The sequence below is a fragment of the Amblyomma americanum genome, unplaced genomic scaffold (assembly GCF_052857255.1).
Source record: "Amblyomma americanum isolate KBUSLIRL-KWMA unplaced genomic scaffold, ASM5285725v1 scaffold_75, whole genome shotgun sequence".
Classification (NCBI taxonomy): domain Eukaryota; kingdom Metazoa; phylum Arthropoda; class Arachnida; order Ixodida; family Ixodidae; genus Amblyomma; species Amblyomma americanum.
Window position 1 is genome coordinate 353,550 of NW_027526547.1, and position 16,199 is coordinate 369,748.

Sequence of the window (16,199 nt, forward strand, 5' to 3'; positions counted from 1 at the left end):
GCTTAAGTGACACTTTCCGCATTTCGACATGGCCGAGTCCTACCGCAGTTTTTAGGACTTCGTCAACTTCTGTGCTCGCGCCGCCGAAATCGCCGAGGACAGAGCGTACAGGTACGCGCGCGCTCCGCGGCCAGTGCTCAGGGATCGGCAAAACCCCATGGACATATACAACGATGCCGAATTCTTGAGCAGGTACCGCTTCTCGAAGCAAGCGGTGCTGGAGCTGCTTGGGAGGCTTCCGTTGCGCGCCAACACCGACGAACGCGGTCTCCCGGTGCCGCCGCTGCTTCAGCTGCTCGTGGCCTTGCGGTTCTACGGCGCGGGGACCTTCCAGATCGTCACCGGTGATCTTGTGAACGTGTCTCAACCGACAGTGTCGCGGATCATCGCGCGCATATCGCACATGATAGCCGAGACATTGTTCGCGGAGCTCGTGAAGTTCCCGGGCGCCGCCGAAGCCCCGGGAGTTATGGAGGAATTTTACGCAGTGGCGAAGTTCCCTGGCGTGACCGGCTGCATCGACTGCACCCACATCCCCATAAAGAGTCCGGGAGGAAATGATGCAGAAGTCTTCCGCAACAGGAAAGGATACTTCTCCATCAATGTTCAGGTAAGTTCTGCGACAAAAAAAAATTATGTTCGGCGAACTGAGAAAAAATAATGTTCAGTATTCGGCGGGAGGCACCATTTAATGCTTCGGAATGCCCTTCGCACTATAATCGGTTCCACGGTATTGAAGTATTGAGCTAATGACTGCATGTCAGCCACCCTTCGATACCATACTTGGAGAAGCCAGCATTTCAGTTGCCCTGGCGCAAACAGGGGTCGAGGCTGCCTTACTACCGTAATTGTATTTTTAATTTTCTCTTCTCCTCGAGTTGTGTTAGTATTGATAACATAAATTCGTAATTTCACCATCGTTACGTTGTTGCTGCTGATAATCACAACAATAACAGCATAACAAAAGAATATGTTGCTACTAACAAACAGTTCTGTGAAAAATGCTTAAATCGGCGATTTTTCCTGGATTTGCAGCTGAGTACAGGCCGTAGGAATATTGTGTTGTATGCAAACTTAATTCTTATTTTTGAGTAGAGCAAGCTTTGACAATAATAACCTGGTCCTATTTCATCACAAATAAGCCTTCGTTTTAACTGTTTTCAATGCAGAGGTAACCTATTACAGTAGTGAGTTGTTTTGCATATGTAGCACATGCCTTCAGTAATGACAGGCATGAAAATAACATAACAGTACGAGACAAGTGTGCATTGTTGCTGCAACTTTTTTATGCAGTGTCGACGAATATAAATTGCTCAAAACAAGCAGTGTTGATGTTATATGCAAGTGGTTTACACAAGCACACATTTTTATTCAGCTGCCCTACACTATTTCCTTCCATATTCCAGAATAACATTCTCGCCGCAGTGCAGGTCAAGTCGATCTTACTCGTGCTAATTTATTTATTTTGCAGGCAATCACAGGTCCCAAACTTCAGTTTCTGGACCTCGTTGCCAGCTGGCCCGGTTCGGCTCATGACAGCCGCATTTTTGATAACAGTCGGGCCAGGGTGCAGTACGAACAGGGGGACATTCCCGGCATCCTCCTTGGTGACATGGGCTATGCATGCAGGCCATACCTGATGACTCCTTTGAGAGATGATGTTCTACCAGGAAGTCCACAATACAAGTAAGTTCAACCTGTAGTTTTAACAAAGGTAAAGGCAGCTCTCAATAAAGAAAATGTTTATTTTCTACAGGTATAACAAGTCACAAATAAGAACGCGATGCAGCATCGAGCGAACCTTCGGGGTGTGGAAGAGAAGGTTTCCATGCCTCGACATGACACTACAAATCAAGACGGCCACGGTGCCTATCGTGATTACGGCATGTGCGGCGCTGCACAACTTGGGCCGGCTGCTCAAGGACCCCGTCCCACCCGCTCTACTGTACGATGCCACTCGTGATTGTACTGCGCCTGTTCCTGTCTCTAGAGCAGCCCAGCCGCCAGCCACAGTGCCACTAGTGGATTCGGCAAGTGGTTTTAGAACTAGAGACAGGATCATTGCCCAGTACTTTCACTGAGGGGCATCATCATGCTGGACATACAACTTGCAGAAGTAATGTGTGAAGGACAACTATCTTTTTCCTTGCCTTGTTTCTGCATAAAAATCTACATCCTAGCCTTCCCTTCAAGAGTTCACTATTACCCATGAAATATTGTTTCTTGTTGCATTGCACATGTTTCAAATATTTCTTAAAATTGGTATAAAAATTTTATATTGTGGTGTTTAATGCCCTGATATGACATGAGTTATAAAAGAGGCTCTAATGGAAGGCTTGGGAATAATTTAGAACAACTGGAGTCGTTTAACATGCGCCGACATGGAATAAATAGCACGACATACGCATTGTGCACTTCTCTGGTTCTTGCATTTTCGCCCTTATTACCTGCGAAAAAACTGTTTCTCTTGCACCTGTGTATTTCTGCTTTCACAATATTAGTAGTGTTGTACTGAGACTGTACTGTATCATTTTCTGTATCATAATGTATCATATTGTACTGTATCATATTTCACTGATTTTTTCATGCACTGTTGCACTACACCAGTTTTTATTTCCTTATTTGTTGTCGTGTCCGCCAGGTAGTTACGCGCAGTGACCGAATGCTCAGGGAGTGCTACCTTGGCCGAATAACAGCTGGGCGCCCCTGCAGCTGTAGTGAACATTGTGCTGTGCGCGTTTTTATTGCTTCACCATGAACTAATCACGTGCGCAACCTGTACATATTTATTATTGTGTAAATAGTTTTTGTGTACATTACCTCTCCCCCCCTATCCTCTCTTCCTGTCCCCTCACCTCTTTCATTTCATTTCTCCATTCTGCCTGCTATCGTTTATTTCTGCTGGCCCAACTCAGGTGCTTCAGTATCGGTGGTAGGCTAGCAAAAATATTTTCCTTTCTTTTTTTATTATTATTATTTTAATAAACCACTTAATTACTTACTTGCTTGTTGTACATTTGTAAATGATCCACCGAGCGTCCGGTTCAAGCCTTCAGACTTTTACAGCCTCGGCGGCATAAGATTACGTATGCACCATAATTCTTCCTGCTTCTAATAAATGCTAATTTCATCCAAATTGCTTAGCGAAACCCTCTAAGGACATATAGATTTCAAGCAAGGCAGGAATCGCTGATTAGCATGCACCTACACCATGCCACACAGCTACAAAAAATTATGGTCAGTGACTACATTCCTTCACTTCGATTGCAATACCTGACCACAGAAAGCTTTGTTGAACTCTTGAGTATGTAAATTGTTGAACAAAGCACGGATAAGTTATGACGAAGATATGGCGAATCATGCAACTCACTGTGCACACAGCTGCCTCCAAGAAACCTTCAAGTTTCAATGTCACTTAGAAGAACGGGCAGTTGGAGCCTAGATTTTGTTGTTTAAAAACACCTGTGCCAGCACTTAGAAAAACCTACTCACTGTGCACATCCATGAGTGGTGCCGGAAAATTAGGAGGTTAGACACAAGCGGTTTTAGCAAGCCACTAGCTCAAGCCCCTAATTTCAAGTGACCTCCCGGACATACAGCTTCTATGTTATGGATATGAGAAAATGCCGGTGCAAAGCTTTGTATCACACAAAATTGCATTCGTTGCGGCCAAAGGTACCAAAGTGTGAAAAGGACATTGTTCTATCTTTCTAACGGCCAAGTGAAACATAAATTCATCCCGGTACAAGGACCAAGCCTATGACTACTGCCCGTTGGGGCAGTTGCTCTAGAAACCAAGCTAATCAGGATGGCTAGCAGATGCCAGTGCAAGACTGAACTGGTCAACTTGGAAATAAGAAGGGGGAAATGAAGCGGTTGTCCTCCGTGAAGGCTGGCAATATGGGTCCAGTAATGTTGGCAATGGTAATCAATGAACCTCTCAAGTGGCATATCAGTGAAGAAACAGCCCAGCAATGGTCTGTTTTCACTGATTCAAAAGCAGCCCTCCAAGCGTTACAATCTGCTCGTCATGGGTTCCATGGACAACTTGTTGCCGAAATCCGAGAGCTCCACCACACAGCCACCAACAAAGGGCACGATATTGTTTACCATTGGCTGCAAGGACACAGCGGCATCACAGGCAACCACCATGCGGACGAGACCGCGCGAACTGCTCACCACGAGGGTGATTGTGTGTCCATCCCCATCACGAGACCCGACGCAGCACTGTTGCGGGACATCACGCTTGCCGCGTGGAATTCAGGCCAATTCTCGCATTTGCCTTTAAAAACCTTAGACCCAGATCTAAAGCTTTGGCTTCCATCTGGCCTACCGCGATGTGAAGCAACTTTGTTGCGTCGCCTGTGGCTTGGTGTAGCTTTCACCAAGCACTACTCCTTCTTAATAGGTATGTGTGACAGCCCTGCTGTGCCATCTGCGGGTGTGATGAGACTATAGCCCACATTCTTTGTGAATGCCCTGCCTACAGCGCCGAAAGACAGTCTCGCTGCCGTGCACTGGAGAATCTAGACCTGCACCCACTGACGGAAACGAAGATTCTCGGTCACTGGCCACGGCGGTGAAGGCCTGCAAGGCACTGCTCCGCTTTTTGAAGACTTCTGGCCTGCACGATAGGCTGATTTTGCTGAATGCTGTGACTTTACATAGTGACTTGAATTTCCTGCAACTGTCTTTTCTCCTTCATCTTTTTCTCTCCTCACTACTTTCCCCCCGTGCAGGGTAGCAAACCGAACCTCCCTGCCTTTCCTCCTCCTCCTCCTGAGAAAACCATCCCACCCATTTCTCTCATGTGTAGTTTGAGAGTTTATAGGTTCTCTTAAAATTTGTTAAGCATATGCCATGGTTTGGTGAACAGTGCTTTCCACAACTCAAGGAAGTTTTGTAAATTGCACTGTTACAAAATGAAGAAAAAACCCTGAGTGCACTTGGTGCTGCATTTTATTTGCTTATTTATGCAATACCCACAGTGGCCAACACTGGGGCAGGAACATCACACACAAGCAAAAAACTTGACAGTGTTCCCCAGCAAAAGTGCCCATAAAGTGAGTTGGCCGTAATAATGAATTGTGAAGAAAAAGAAGCAAATATTCTTTAAATAAAGCTTTATGGCTGCAGCCTGCTATAGTGGCACATGGAAATTGGGAAACACGGGAGCGTTATTGTAATCGCGAGGAGCTTTAAAACAATCAATATCAATATACAAGGGGTACAACATCTGGTAGAGGCACTTGGGATTTGGTTGTCATCGCTGTCCATAAGAACAAGACAAAAATACATATGTCCCAATAGGCTATATGCATTTTCACCCTGTCCATTGTCTCGACATAGACATTGGATTTGAATGAGGCATAAATACAATCCGAAAGTTTGGTCCCAGAAAACCTGCCCCTTTCAATAGGGGTAAAATTAACATGGCATGACTGTACATTAGATTCAGCAGATGATCATACATGGTACAAAGCTGTAAATTAACCTATGCGCTATGCAAAAGAAATAATGAGAAAAAAAACATTGCTGGAAAACGACTGTACCAAACAAAGGAAGAAAAGTAGATTTCAAAACAGCATTCACTTACATATGCAGGAAACCTGGGAATTAGCAAAAAATAGCACTACGTACACTTAAAAACATCAAACAGGAAATGTAGCAGAGGCGCTTTTTAAACCAGCTTTTAGTCTACTGCCGTGGTTCCGGGAAAGAAGTGGCTGGACCACAAGAATGTCTAAAAAGTGCAGTCAACCAACCCCGTAGAAAGTGCCAAGTCGGCCTCAAAGTGACAGTTTACGTCCTCATGAAATAACTCACGGCAGGAGTGCCGCGCTCTTTTCCTCTACTGATTAATAAGAACGACAAAACATTTGGTTCAAACAGAACACATTACTAAAACCATACTGCACAACCATGTGGCAGCTAAAAACAGAATCTGCATGCTTTTACCCTGCATAAAACCATACTACAAACTGGATATAGCAACTGGCTATCTTTAAGAGGGTTTAATGTCCCAAACTGAGTCGGGTTACGAGGAGCGCAGTAGTGAATGGCTCCGTAAATATAAACTCCTTCGGGTTCGTTAACGTGCACTGACATCATACGGTACACAAACCTCTAGAATTTCGCCTCCACCAAAATTCAACCGCAGCAGCTGGGATCGAACCTACGGCTTTTGCGTCAGCAGCCGAGCGCCATAACCACTGAGGCAATGCGGCAGCTTGACTATCCTAAACACTACAGACATTCTGTAGTAAAAAGCAACTAAGAGAAGCTGGATGAGGTTGAAATTCAAGCAAGACTTAAAGGCGCTGTGAAACACCTTCCGAGGAGAGCACATCAAATCTCTTAATCACTGTATTTGCTTGTCATGAACATCCGAGCCAAATAATACACCTCTACACCTGCAGAGAACCCACAATCACGCGCCAAAGTTGGCCAGCACTTCCCGGAGACTCACATGCTCGCGCCCTTCTCCATCGCTCACAAATGCGTATATAAGTTGAGAGATGGCTACTGGTTGCATTCTTTCAGACGTCGGGCAGCTACTATGGCCACGGCCAGTAAGCCGCGTAGCTCTGGTGGGTCAGGGAGCTTCGCACCCCGGAGGTGGGGCCGGCAGAGGAGCGCCGACCTTCCAGCGTGCAAAGTGTGATGAGAGGAGAGAATTCAAATTTTGACTGCAGAAAGCTTAGCCGCTACAAAGCGCATTAAAAAAATTCTTGCTACACAATATTCGTGAACTGGCATGCTTTAACGTCCCAGGCATATTGTAACTTTACTAGAGCCCCTTTCAGAGCTCCTATAAGAGGTTACAAATTTTTCACCTGCCGCGATGGCTCAGGGGCTATGTATGGTACTAGCCTCTTGGCTGTGGCAGCTGCATTCGTTAGGGGGCAAATTGCAGACTCCTGTGTTCTATGCGATGTCAGTGCACATTAAAGAACACCGTCTGGCGTTATATCGACTTCATCTGGCTCCTTATTTGTATACCCCCCCACTTCATCCCTTCTCTCAGGCGACTTGGCCATAGTTGCAGTGCTTTCATTTTTCAGATTATGTCCCCCTGCCCCACCTCCAACATCACCCTCCTCAAAGTTCCCCCTTTACTGCTTTTATTTAAAGCTGCAAAAGGATCTTTTTCGACCGTTTCACGTCATTCTTAAGCTTAAGATTTTCCATCTCGAGCTGATGGACTGCCGCTCGCTTTGCGAGCTTGTCGCGGTGGTCTGCTCGTAAGAGTCGCATCCGCAGCCGGTGCTCTTTACACTTTTGTGCCCTCTCGGTAGAAATATCGTTAAGGCGAGCTGCTAGCTCTTGCTCGACCAGCGACTGCCTATGCATGCCCGCAGTGCGGCTGGTACCTGCTGCGCTTTCTGCAGAGGCAGCAGGAAGCACTGAGGGTGAGGGTGCTGCGGCTGCCGGTGTTGCCGGAACAAAAAAACCGCTTGGCGCAGGTGGCACAGCAGCCGACTGCCTCTGTGAGCTCATGCGGCTGGTACCTGCTGCCCTTGCTGTAGAGGCAGCAGGAAGCACCGAGGGTGCTGCGGTTGCCGTTGTGGCTGATGTTAAGGAGGCTGCCATGGCCACTGGCTCCTCTTCCATTTGCTCATCTTGCTGCGGGCTACCCTCTTCATAGTGCCAGGACCACAGCGGGTCCTCTGCATCACCTAATGCGGAGGAAGTGCTTGCTATTAGACCTTGAAATGAGGGCAAATCCAATGCAATGTCGCTTTAGATCAAGAAACACTTCAATCTTTGCTAGTACTGTAGGCTACCTTAGCCTTTGAATGGTTTACAATGAAGTGGGTACTTTAAACGCATTCTGCGCTATTTTGTACGCTTGTATTCGTTGCTTTCAATGTCCTTCAGGTGACATTTTACCATTTTTGGTCGTGCAGTAACTCAATCAATGCTTCCGTTAGAGTTCGTTTATGTAACAAAACAGGAGGCATAAAACATGCACTTAGCCTGCTTCGAAGGGAAACATTTCCGGAATACATTCGTCACAAACACTGCCAATCATGCTCCTTGGATGACCACCTTGGAAAATATGTTCGGCCAGTGCATTCGCACCTCTTAGCTGTAGCTTTGATAACACTGGTCACACAGGCCAATATTTTTATGACAGGTCAAGACAACACAGATGCCACAGTAAATTGGACAAGGCTACAGCTGTTATGCACACTTTTAATGACAGAAGAGCTCATATGCTCAGAAAAAAAAACAAAATAATAAGCACAGAAGCAGCCTACAACAGCAAAAATGGAAGCGCCAGGCAGGGATGCTGCAATTCATTTTGCTGGAGTGTTTCATCTAATCCTCTAGGCATAAAAACAGAAAAGCAGTACATACACAGAATATGTATTCCAAGAAAAATGATTTCATATATATTTTTTGGAGCTTGCAGTACTATATATATATATATATATATATATATATATATATATATATATATATATATATATATATATATATATATATATATATATATATATATATATAAAATAAGTCATACCACTGGCTCCTGGAATAGAACCATCTTGAGTGCGCGAAAGCAGGGCGGCCACCGATGGTGTGGGTTGGGACTCGCCGCCTGGGTCTGCTTGGTGGCGATCACTGTCGAAGGGGTTCGCCAAGCGAACCCCCATGTGGGATGCGACACTGCCAACTCTTTGCAGGTCTTCAGTGAGCTGGCTGGGGGCCGCTGAGCCGCCGCCTAGGTATTCACAGAAAGCGCTGTTACAACCACTGGAAAAATTCCTCGATGAATATTCACAAACACTAAGCACATTCGACATGAACGCCAAAGTATCTTTCAGAATTTAAGCGCTACGAAGCAACGAAAACATGCATGTTTATTCGCGCAAGCAGGAGCCTTTTTCTCTGACAGAAGCACGATATTTGCATTTATTTAGTAATACTCTCCGGGTGAAACAACCTTAAACATGCTGACTCCAAACTGCGGGTGCGTGAAAGCTAGATACTAACTGTGGCGGTGAAAACGCACAGCAAGAAAATTGGCAGCACAAGTTCCAGCACCTCACAGTTCACAATTGGTAGCGAGGTGCTGGAAGTGGCAGAGGAACAGGTCACTTAGGGCAACTAGTGACAGCTGATCCGAATCATCAACGGAAATAATAGAAGGATAAGAATGGAATGGAGTGCATATGGCAGGTTTTCTTAGATCATGAATGTCAGTGTACCACTGTTCCTCAAGAGAAAAGTGGAGGCTAACGAAAAGGGTTCAGCTTAAGTTAAGGACAACACAGCGAGCGACGGAAAGCAAAATGGTAGGTGTAACGTCAAAAGACCAGAAGCAGGCAACTTCTTTTCAATTTTAGGGCGTTATTAATGTAGAGCACAGTGGAGCTGGGCTCACTGGCTTCATAGACAGTCTTTAAAATGCTTAATTTAAGTAACCAAAATCCATCATGTCCCAACAGAAACTGTTAACTGAGCTTTGTTCATGACCATGATTACTAGCATTGAAATAGTATGGATAAACTTTTTTTTAATGCAGTCGATCACTCCTCATGTGCTGAGGTATATATATAGCTGAGGTCAAATTATGAAAAAGGAAATTCGATCAATACCAACGAACGGGAATCGAACCCGCGGCTGCGCGAACAGATCTTTAACGGCTGTTGGGCGAGACCACTACGCTACCGTCGCAGCGAACACACCTCTTGTTAAACTGCTCCACATTCTCGCGCCGTGAATTAGCGTCGTCTTCGACTTTTATTTGCTCCTTCCCGCGGCACTGCCTGCTCACCGTCGTCTTCTACGTAGCACAAATTCATGCTTTCGCTCAGATTCGAATGTCGTAAACATTCTCTGTATTTTTTTTTTGAGGGGCGGAGGGAGAATCTAGTCATAAAATGCAGGCAGCAAGCAATCGGAACAGTTCTGTAATCTGGGAGAGAACCTCTGAATTCGTCAGCAAAAAAGAATCAAAGATGAAAGAAAACAGGACTTACCGGTCTTAAATATCTCCCGGTTGTCGTCCGCTTTCGCCTTTCGCCACTTATTTTTCCAGTTCTCCCAGCATTTCTTCAGCTGGAGCCATGTCCGTGGGCTCACGTTGTGACTGGAGTTGAACTGGGTTTCTATAAGCTCCCATTCTTTCCTTTTCCGTGCAACTGACACTGCATCAGTTCTCTTGTTCTCTAGTACGGCCTTGTGCTTGTCGACGAGGTCGAGGAGAAGATCTCGCTCTACTCTGGAGAAGTTAATTTTGCCCTTCTCCGTTTTCTCCATCACGCGCGCGTCGCAACACAGCACCAAAGAATAACGCAGTACAGAAAACAAAACACACTACAAATGACTACACACTATCAATAAATATAAGACCAAAATATATACGATACAAGCAGTGAATTTACAATTAAAATGCGCGATAACAATATAAAGCAGAGACAAAGAGCTGGCGATGCTGGCGATGATGCAACCGATGGACGCGCGCGAGCGGAAAGACTACGACGTCGACAGGAGCAGTACTACGCGCGCTACTATAGTGACGTCTTTGTTTGTGGCCAGACAAGTAATATTAGTTCTCCAAAGCTAGCCGAAAAAACTTTTTGTTGTTGTTAAAACGTTAGTTGAGACTTCTACTATGTATTAGCAGCGCTGTTTTGCCGCTTCTGTTCTTTATTTGTTCATGAATTTATTAGATAAACAGAAATGTTTGCTTAGCCTCGTTCCCATGGCGCCTACTTACATCTAAAAGCGCTACTTTCGTAAGTGCTGCTTAAGTGCCGTTTTTGAAACTTCCTTCGCCACTCATACTTTACTCAGAACTTAAGTCACGAACTTAAGCCACACCTTAAGTTTCATTCTTGAATACGGCGGTAAGAATAACTTGTTCGCAAGCACACATGATACTGAGTATAAGGAAGCATCCTCAAGACCTCTTGAAGACAATTCTGCATCGTCGAGGGTTTTGCTCTGAGGCCACATCATATGGTACGTTTTCCAATATCACAACATCGCATGTTGGGCGGACAGAAATTTACTTTTCAGGCACGAAAATGGAGCCAGTGGTACGCAAGAACTTTGAGGAGAAAGTTTGTGCAGATGTGTTAGAGGTAAGCTACATGTGTACAACCTGCTTGACTTAAAAATTTGTGATTTCACATTTGGTGGCCTCATTGCTTTCATATTTGCACATGACCATTGCACTTTTATGTCTGCGTTTGCATTATTTGTAATAATTGTGTACTTGTGGGACATACGCTTCAGAAAAGTACTTTTTCTATTTTCATTTGCATCAGAAAAATATTATTTCTTTTTCCAGACTGGACTTGTGGTCCATACAGCCCAGCCGTGGCTTTGCGGAAACCCTGACGGGCTCTTTGAAACGGCAAAGGGTGTTTGCCTTTTAGAGATAAAGTGCCCGTTTTCAAGACGGAACAGTGACATCATTGATGTAGAGCAGGAGGTTACATTTGTGCCGTACATTAAGTACAAGAATGGCAAATTGACGCTCCTTGCAAGTCACCGATATTACACGCAGGTGCAACGGTTAATGTATGTGTGTAATATCAATTAATGTTTTTTTTGTTTATTCAGAACAACAAAACTTCACCATCATTGTAGAGAAAGACGATGACTTCCTATGTTCAGCTGTGCGAGCACTGGAGGACTTTTACTTTACGTGGCTGTTACCCGCCCTTGTCAAGTCCTCGAGAGTGTGATTAACCTTTCGTTTGAATAAAAAGATGTGTGAAAATGAGAATATAGCGTATGTCTGCTGATTGTAGATGGTGCAGCACTTCAAACCTCACTGTTCGGAGCTTATAATAGGCGGCTGGAGATTTGCCAAGGCACAGCAGACATGAAATACCTCGCTCATCACTGCAATCAGCTCTGTGGGTATGCGTGTGTTGAGGATGTTGAACATCTTTATGCACTGGATAATTCTTTCTACATGAATTCGCACCTGTGCAATTTGGTACGTCTCATGCACCTCACTTTCAGAAAATTGGTCCTGACCTTGCAAAAATGGGGGCATCACTAATACAGCCCGTACCTCCTCAAGGCCTGCCTTTATACCCGGAAACCCCTTATCGGCCATCACAACATCGCCTGGTTGCACTAGGTCTAGAAACCCAGAATCCACTGTAATAAAGGAATCTGACAACCTGCCTCCGTATGCCTTTGAGCCGAAGCAGACTGCACCACATGGCGTGATTCCAACAAGGAATTTCAGAGTATATCCTCCTTTGTAATGTGAATACAGCACACGCTGCTGCTGTACAGTGTACGGTTGTTCTGTACGGACTTCTCTACAATCAATTATCATCGAGCAGTCCTGGTAGTGAACTTTAAAGCAATTTGGAATTGTCTGCCTAATGACATGATCAGGAGGGCGATATATCCACTTCTGCGTGGCAATGCTAAGTGTTTTAAGAACACTCTTAAAATGACGAGAGACTGTGTTCCTGGACACACAGAAAAGCACTGCAAGAGATGAGTAAGTGATCCCAAGCTTAAGCTTCATCAAAAACAGCACAAGCCTATCGGTTATTGGCACATCACAAGTTCGCTCAGCAGAACGGGGCATTATGCTAAGCAGGAGGGCATATATGTCGGGGGACACGCCGCACAGATCCTTCATGGCAGCTGCACATGCTTGGACACTGTCGTATCCTGTGAAGCAAGCTGTCCTGCTGTCTCTACCAGACTGGTGGGAAACCACTGCAGGCTTGCACTGTACTTCCGCGTCGCAAACAATTTTCTGGTTGACTTGAGTGCGCGCCTCATTGCCTCGTGCCGAACACAGGAACACCGAAAATGTGCCGGAACATCTTGCAATGTCGTCGGTTTGGCAAGACTGCGTAGAAAAGAAAAAACAGGTATCAGCCATAAAACTGGACAGCTATGTCACCTGCACTGCAGTGAGATGCATATACATAAATTAGAGGTTAAACACTTTAATTCACAGTGACGAAAGCAGGCAGTAAACTGCTGAAATATCACACTTAAACTCTGCATGTAACATGTACACAGAGACGGCTTTGCATCAAAATAAAGAATGGCGGCGTCATTGTTCCATGCCCATCCCGGTTGCTTACCTTGTCTTTTTGTGCAGCGTCAACAGCCATGCAAAGTACCTCCAGGTTGGATGGCTCTTGATTCAGGGGATCCGTTTCAGAGGTGTCTCCTTAAGTGCTGGATGCCGTGTCTTTTTCGCTAACAGTGGCAGATGCCTGCTTTGGCATTACTGAGGCAGACGATGCCCAAGCCCTCCTCCTCCTATGCAACCTGAAGCATATGAAACATTCGAAAATTCATATTTTCCTTGTGGTCCTTCTTCTGAACGTTACATAATGAAAATTACCAGCTGCATTCAAATTCTGCAGACTAATTGAACTTAGAATTGCACACAGTAGTTCAAATATTGAATTCTTATAGGTGGTTCACAGTGCTAAAAGTCATTTCATGCCTTTCATATCGTGCAAGCTGCTTAGTCGCATCGACGTGGCTGACCCTGTATGCATCCGGGAATATGGTTGGGTAGTACCCTGGATGCGATGCGATCGTACTCTTCTCTCCGTTGACGAAATGCTTAGAGCATATTCTTGTCCTCTCATTCGGCACCCACTCGGAACTGTCGGCCAGGCTGAAAAAGACGACACAGCATAGTTTACACCACAATATCCTCAACCCACAGAGGGCAGAGGCAGACAACACATGCATAATGTTTCCCTAATTGGCCTGCAATTTTACAGAACACAAGTTTTTTACACTACGGAGAAGTGGTCTGCGCACACCGCATAAAAGTTCTACTGGCACGCTCTATCATGTTTGCCACACTTTTCGCCATTTGCAGGGCCCAAAATAGCTTTGACACATGAGCCAACCGCACTCCTAGCGAATGTGCATGCACGATAACTTCTTCCGTACCCAACCCGGTGCGCCGTACGAACGTACCTAGGCAAGTGCAGTATGTACATACATGTGAGGAAGTTTGTACGTAGGCGCGACTAAAGAAGTACAATCGAAGAAATGCAGCGCGGACAAACGCCATAGAAAGTTAAGTGCGGCGATATATCCGCGAAGAAAATGACACGTATGCGTAGGTACATATGCACGAGGTTCGAACAAAATTTCCGCAAACTTCACCGCCCGGAGCGCGGCGAGGCGTTCACATTTAAAATTACCACTCGCGGAATGAAACTGCTAAACGTACTATGTTGAAAAGACGCTAAGACTGGTTTTAAATGCGACAAAGAACTTACTTGATTCTCCGCACTGCCGTGATCCACTTCTTTCGTCGATCTCTTTCGTACGGCCTACCTGGAAATCTGTACAGCTTAATGCCAAACTGTCCTTCGCGGCTATGGCAATCCTTCACGCAGCAATACCGACAACTGCTTTTTCTTTTCGCATTTTTTTTGCCGAAGCCACCGCCACTACTACTGCTTGCCATCGTTGCAACGCGACTGAAAGCGTGCAGCCGGTGCAGCTGAGCGCGGCGGCGGTGCTTCCATTCAGCCGGCCCACAGACTCACTGGAGCGGCGCTAGGTGGCGCAAGGATCGTGACCAAACTTGACTGTACGGAGCCTCTAGTCGCAGACGGCTTGCGATCGAGTTCCGTCCGGTTGGTATTCAGTCGCAGTTTCGGTGTGTTCGCTCAGCGACTGAACAATGGGGAGCGCCGAGACTGCGTGCGACGTGCGGTCACGTGGGAGCTGTTGCCGCGGTGGAAACAAAACTGTTTATTCTAATCAAAACATTGAAATAATGCCCCACATCTAAAAATACACTCGTCATAACATCATCAACACATTTCGTGTAGCGTTTCTGTCGCGTTTAATCATGGATTGCCTTTGCAAACATCAAGAAAACTTGACTGTTCCTTTGACCGAATTCGCTGCGGAGCTGCATGTGAAAGCACCGCCCGAAAATCGCACTGCGGCGTCACCGGCTTGGCCGACTTTTTTCGTTCTAGTTGCAGCATGTGAAACGGGCCTTATGCGACAGAGCGGTTCCTCTATGGCGGAATATGCACACTCGACTGACCACCACCGAAGTCGCCGTCACGTCGTTGCACAGCTCAAAATCAGCGAACGGACCAAACAAAAGTCCATGGCGGCAGCACACAGCGAGCGAATGGGTTTGGAATGCTTCGGAATGCGTTTGGAAATTGTTGGGAAGCACCTTGGAACACAATTTATCAGCGGCGGAGCCCGCGGCAGACGTCGCCGCGCCGCGCCTCGACGGCGTCGGCACGCTCCTCATTTAGTTTCTCCTGTGCGAGAGCTCCCCCTGGCCGGCGCGATCTGCTGACAGCTTAATTCGGTTTCATTGAGTTTTCTCGTCGTAACTATGCCTCTATCTCCGACTGCGCAGTCGGAAAATATTCGTTGTTTATTCAACTCGACACATATACCGCGAAATTGTTCGGTAAGAAGAAGATTAATAAAATTTAAATTCTTGAACTCGCCGAAGCGCAGCCCAGGAGCTCAAACGAGTTTTAGCACGTTCGGAAATTATAAACTATTCTAAATAATGAATTATAAAATTAATCTTCTACCCAGTGTAATGGATGGTGCAATGTTCACCAACACCTGCCAGTATACATTTAACACTGCATAAAGGGTGGCAAGCCAAGGCTAATATAGCCAGGTTTCGAAAATGGCTTAGTCAACTCTGGCAAAGAGTGGAATAACTCTGGCTAACATGGCCCATGATAGCCAGGTTTTGAAAATAGTTTAGTCATTTCTGGCAAAGAGTGGGAGAGCTCTGGCTAACATGGCACATGATAGCCAGGCTTTGAAAATGGCTTAGCCAATTCTGGCAAAGAATGGGAGAACTCTGGCTAACATGGCCCATCATAGCCATGATTTTTCGATGGCACAGCCAATATCGGATCCTCATTGGCAACTCTGGGCCTACTTAGAGCCACGCTTTGCCAGTGGCTTTCTAATATTGGCCCGCTGTGATGTGCTAACTGGGAGGGCGGTTCTTGCAACTGAAGTTTTATTGAACAAGCATCATGACTAATATAGAAAATCGCACGTGGGATACTGCAGCCAACGGTAAGGCAGGATGAAGATATAAAAACAAACCAAAACAACATAAGAACTTCGACAGACCTATAAAGACGGCACCCACACGTGGAAGATAAAAAGTGGAAGGGCTAAGCAAAAATTACATGAGTAGGACATGAAAAGTATGATGG

At 45.7% G+C, this 16,199-nt stretch overlaps 2 protein-coding genes and 1 pseudogene across 2 annotated transcripts; 1 reads left to right on the plus strand and 2 right to left on the minus strand.

Annotated features, from left to right (window-relative positions):
• Positions 1–16,199, plus strand: part of LOC144112378 (luciferin 4-monooxygenase-like) — a 198,816-nt pseudogene that overhangs the window by 116,040 nt on the left and 66,577 nt on the right.
• Positions 1,693–10,115, minus strand: LOC144112373 (uncharacterized). Its single transcript, XM_077645223.1, has 4 exons — positions 9,990–10,115; positions 8,528–8,728; positions 7,455–7,679; positions 1,693–1,697 (listed from the first exon to the last, which is right to left on the minus strand). Exons 2-4 carry the CDS (start codon positions 8,658–8,660, stop codon positions 1,693–1,695), a joined length of 363 nt encoding a protein of 120 aa, XP_077501349.1. The 5' UTR covers positions 8,661–8,728; positions 9,990–10,115.
• On the minus strand, positions 11,792–12,805 carry LOC144112374 (uncharacterized; the record flags this gene model as incomplete). Its single annotated transcript, XM_077645224.1, has 1 exon — positions 11,792–12,805. A coding segment is annotated over one exon (1,014 nt), but the record flags the coding sequence as incomplete, so codon positions are not given.

Coding starts and splice junctions, on each gene's coding strand:
- LOC144112373 (XM_077645223.1), bottom strand. CDS start 8,660: ATGGGGGTTCGCTTGGCGAACCCCTTCGACAGTGATCGCCACCAAGCA. Junction 7,680..8,527: donor TTCTATTCCAGGAGCCAGTG/GTATGACTTATT, acceptor CCTCCGCATTAG/GTGATGCAGAGGACCCGCTG.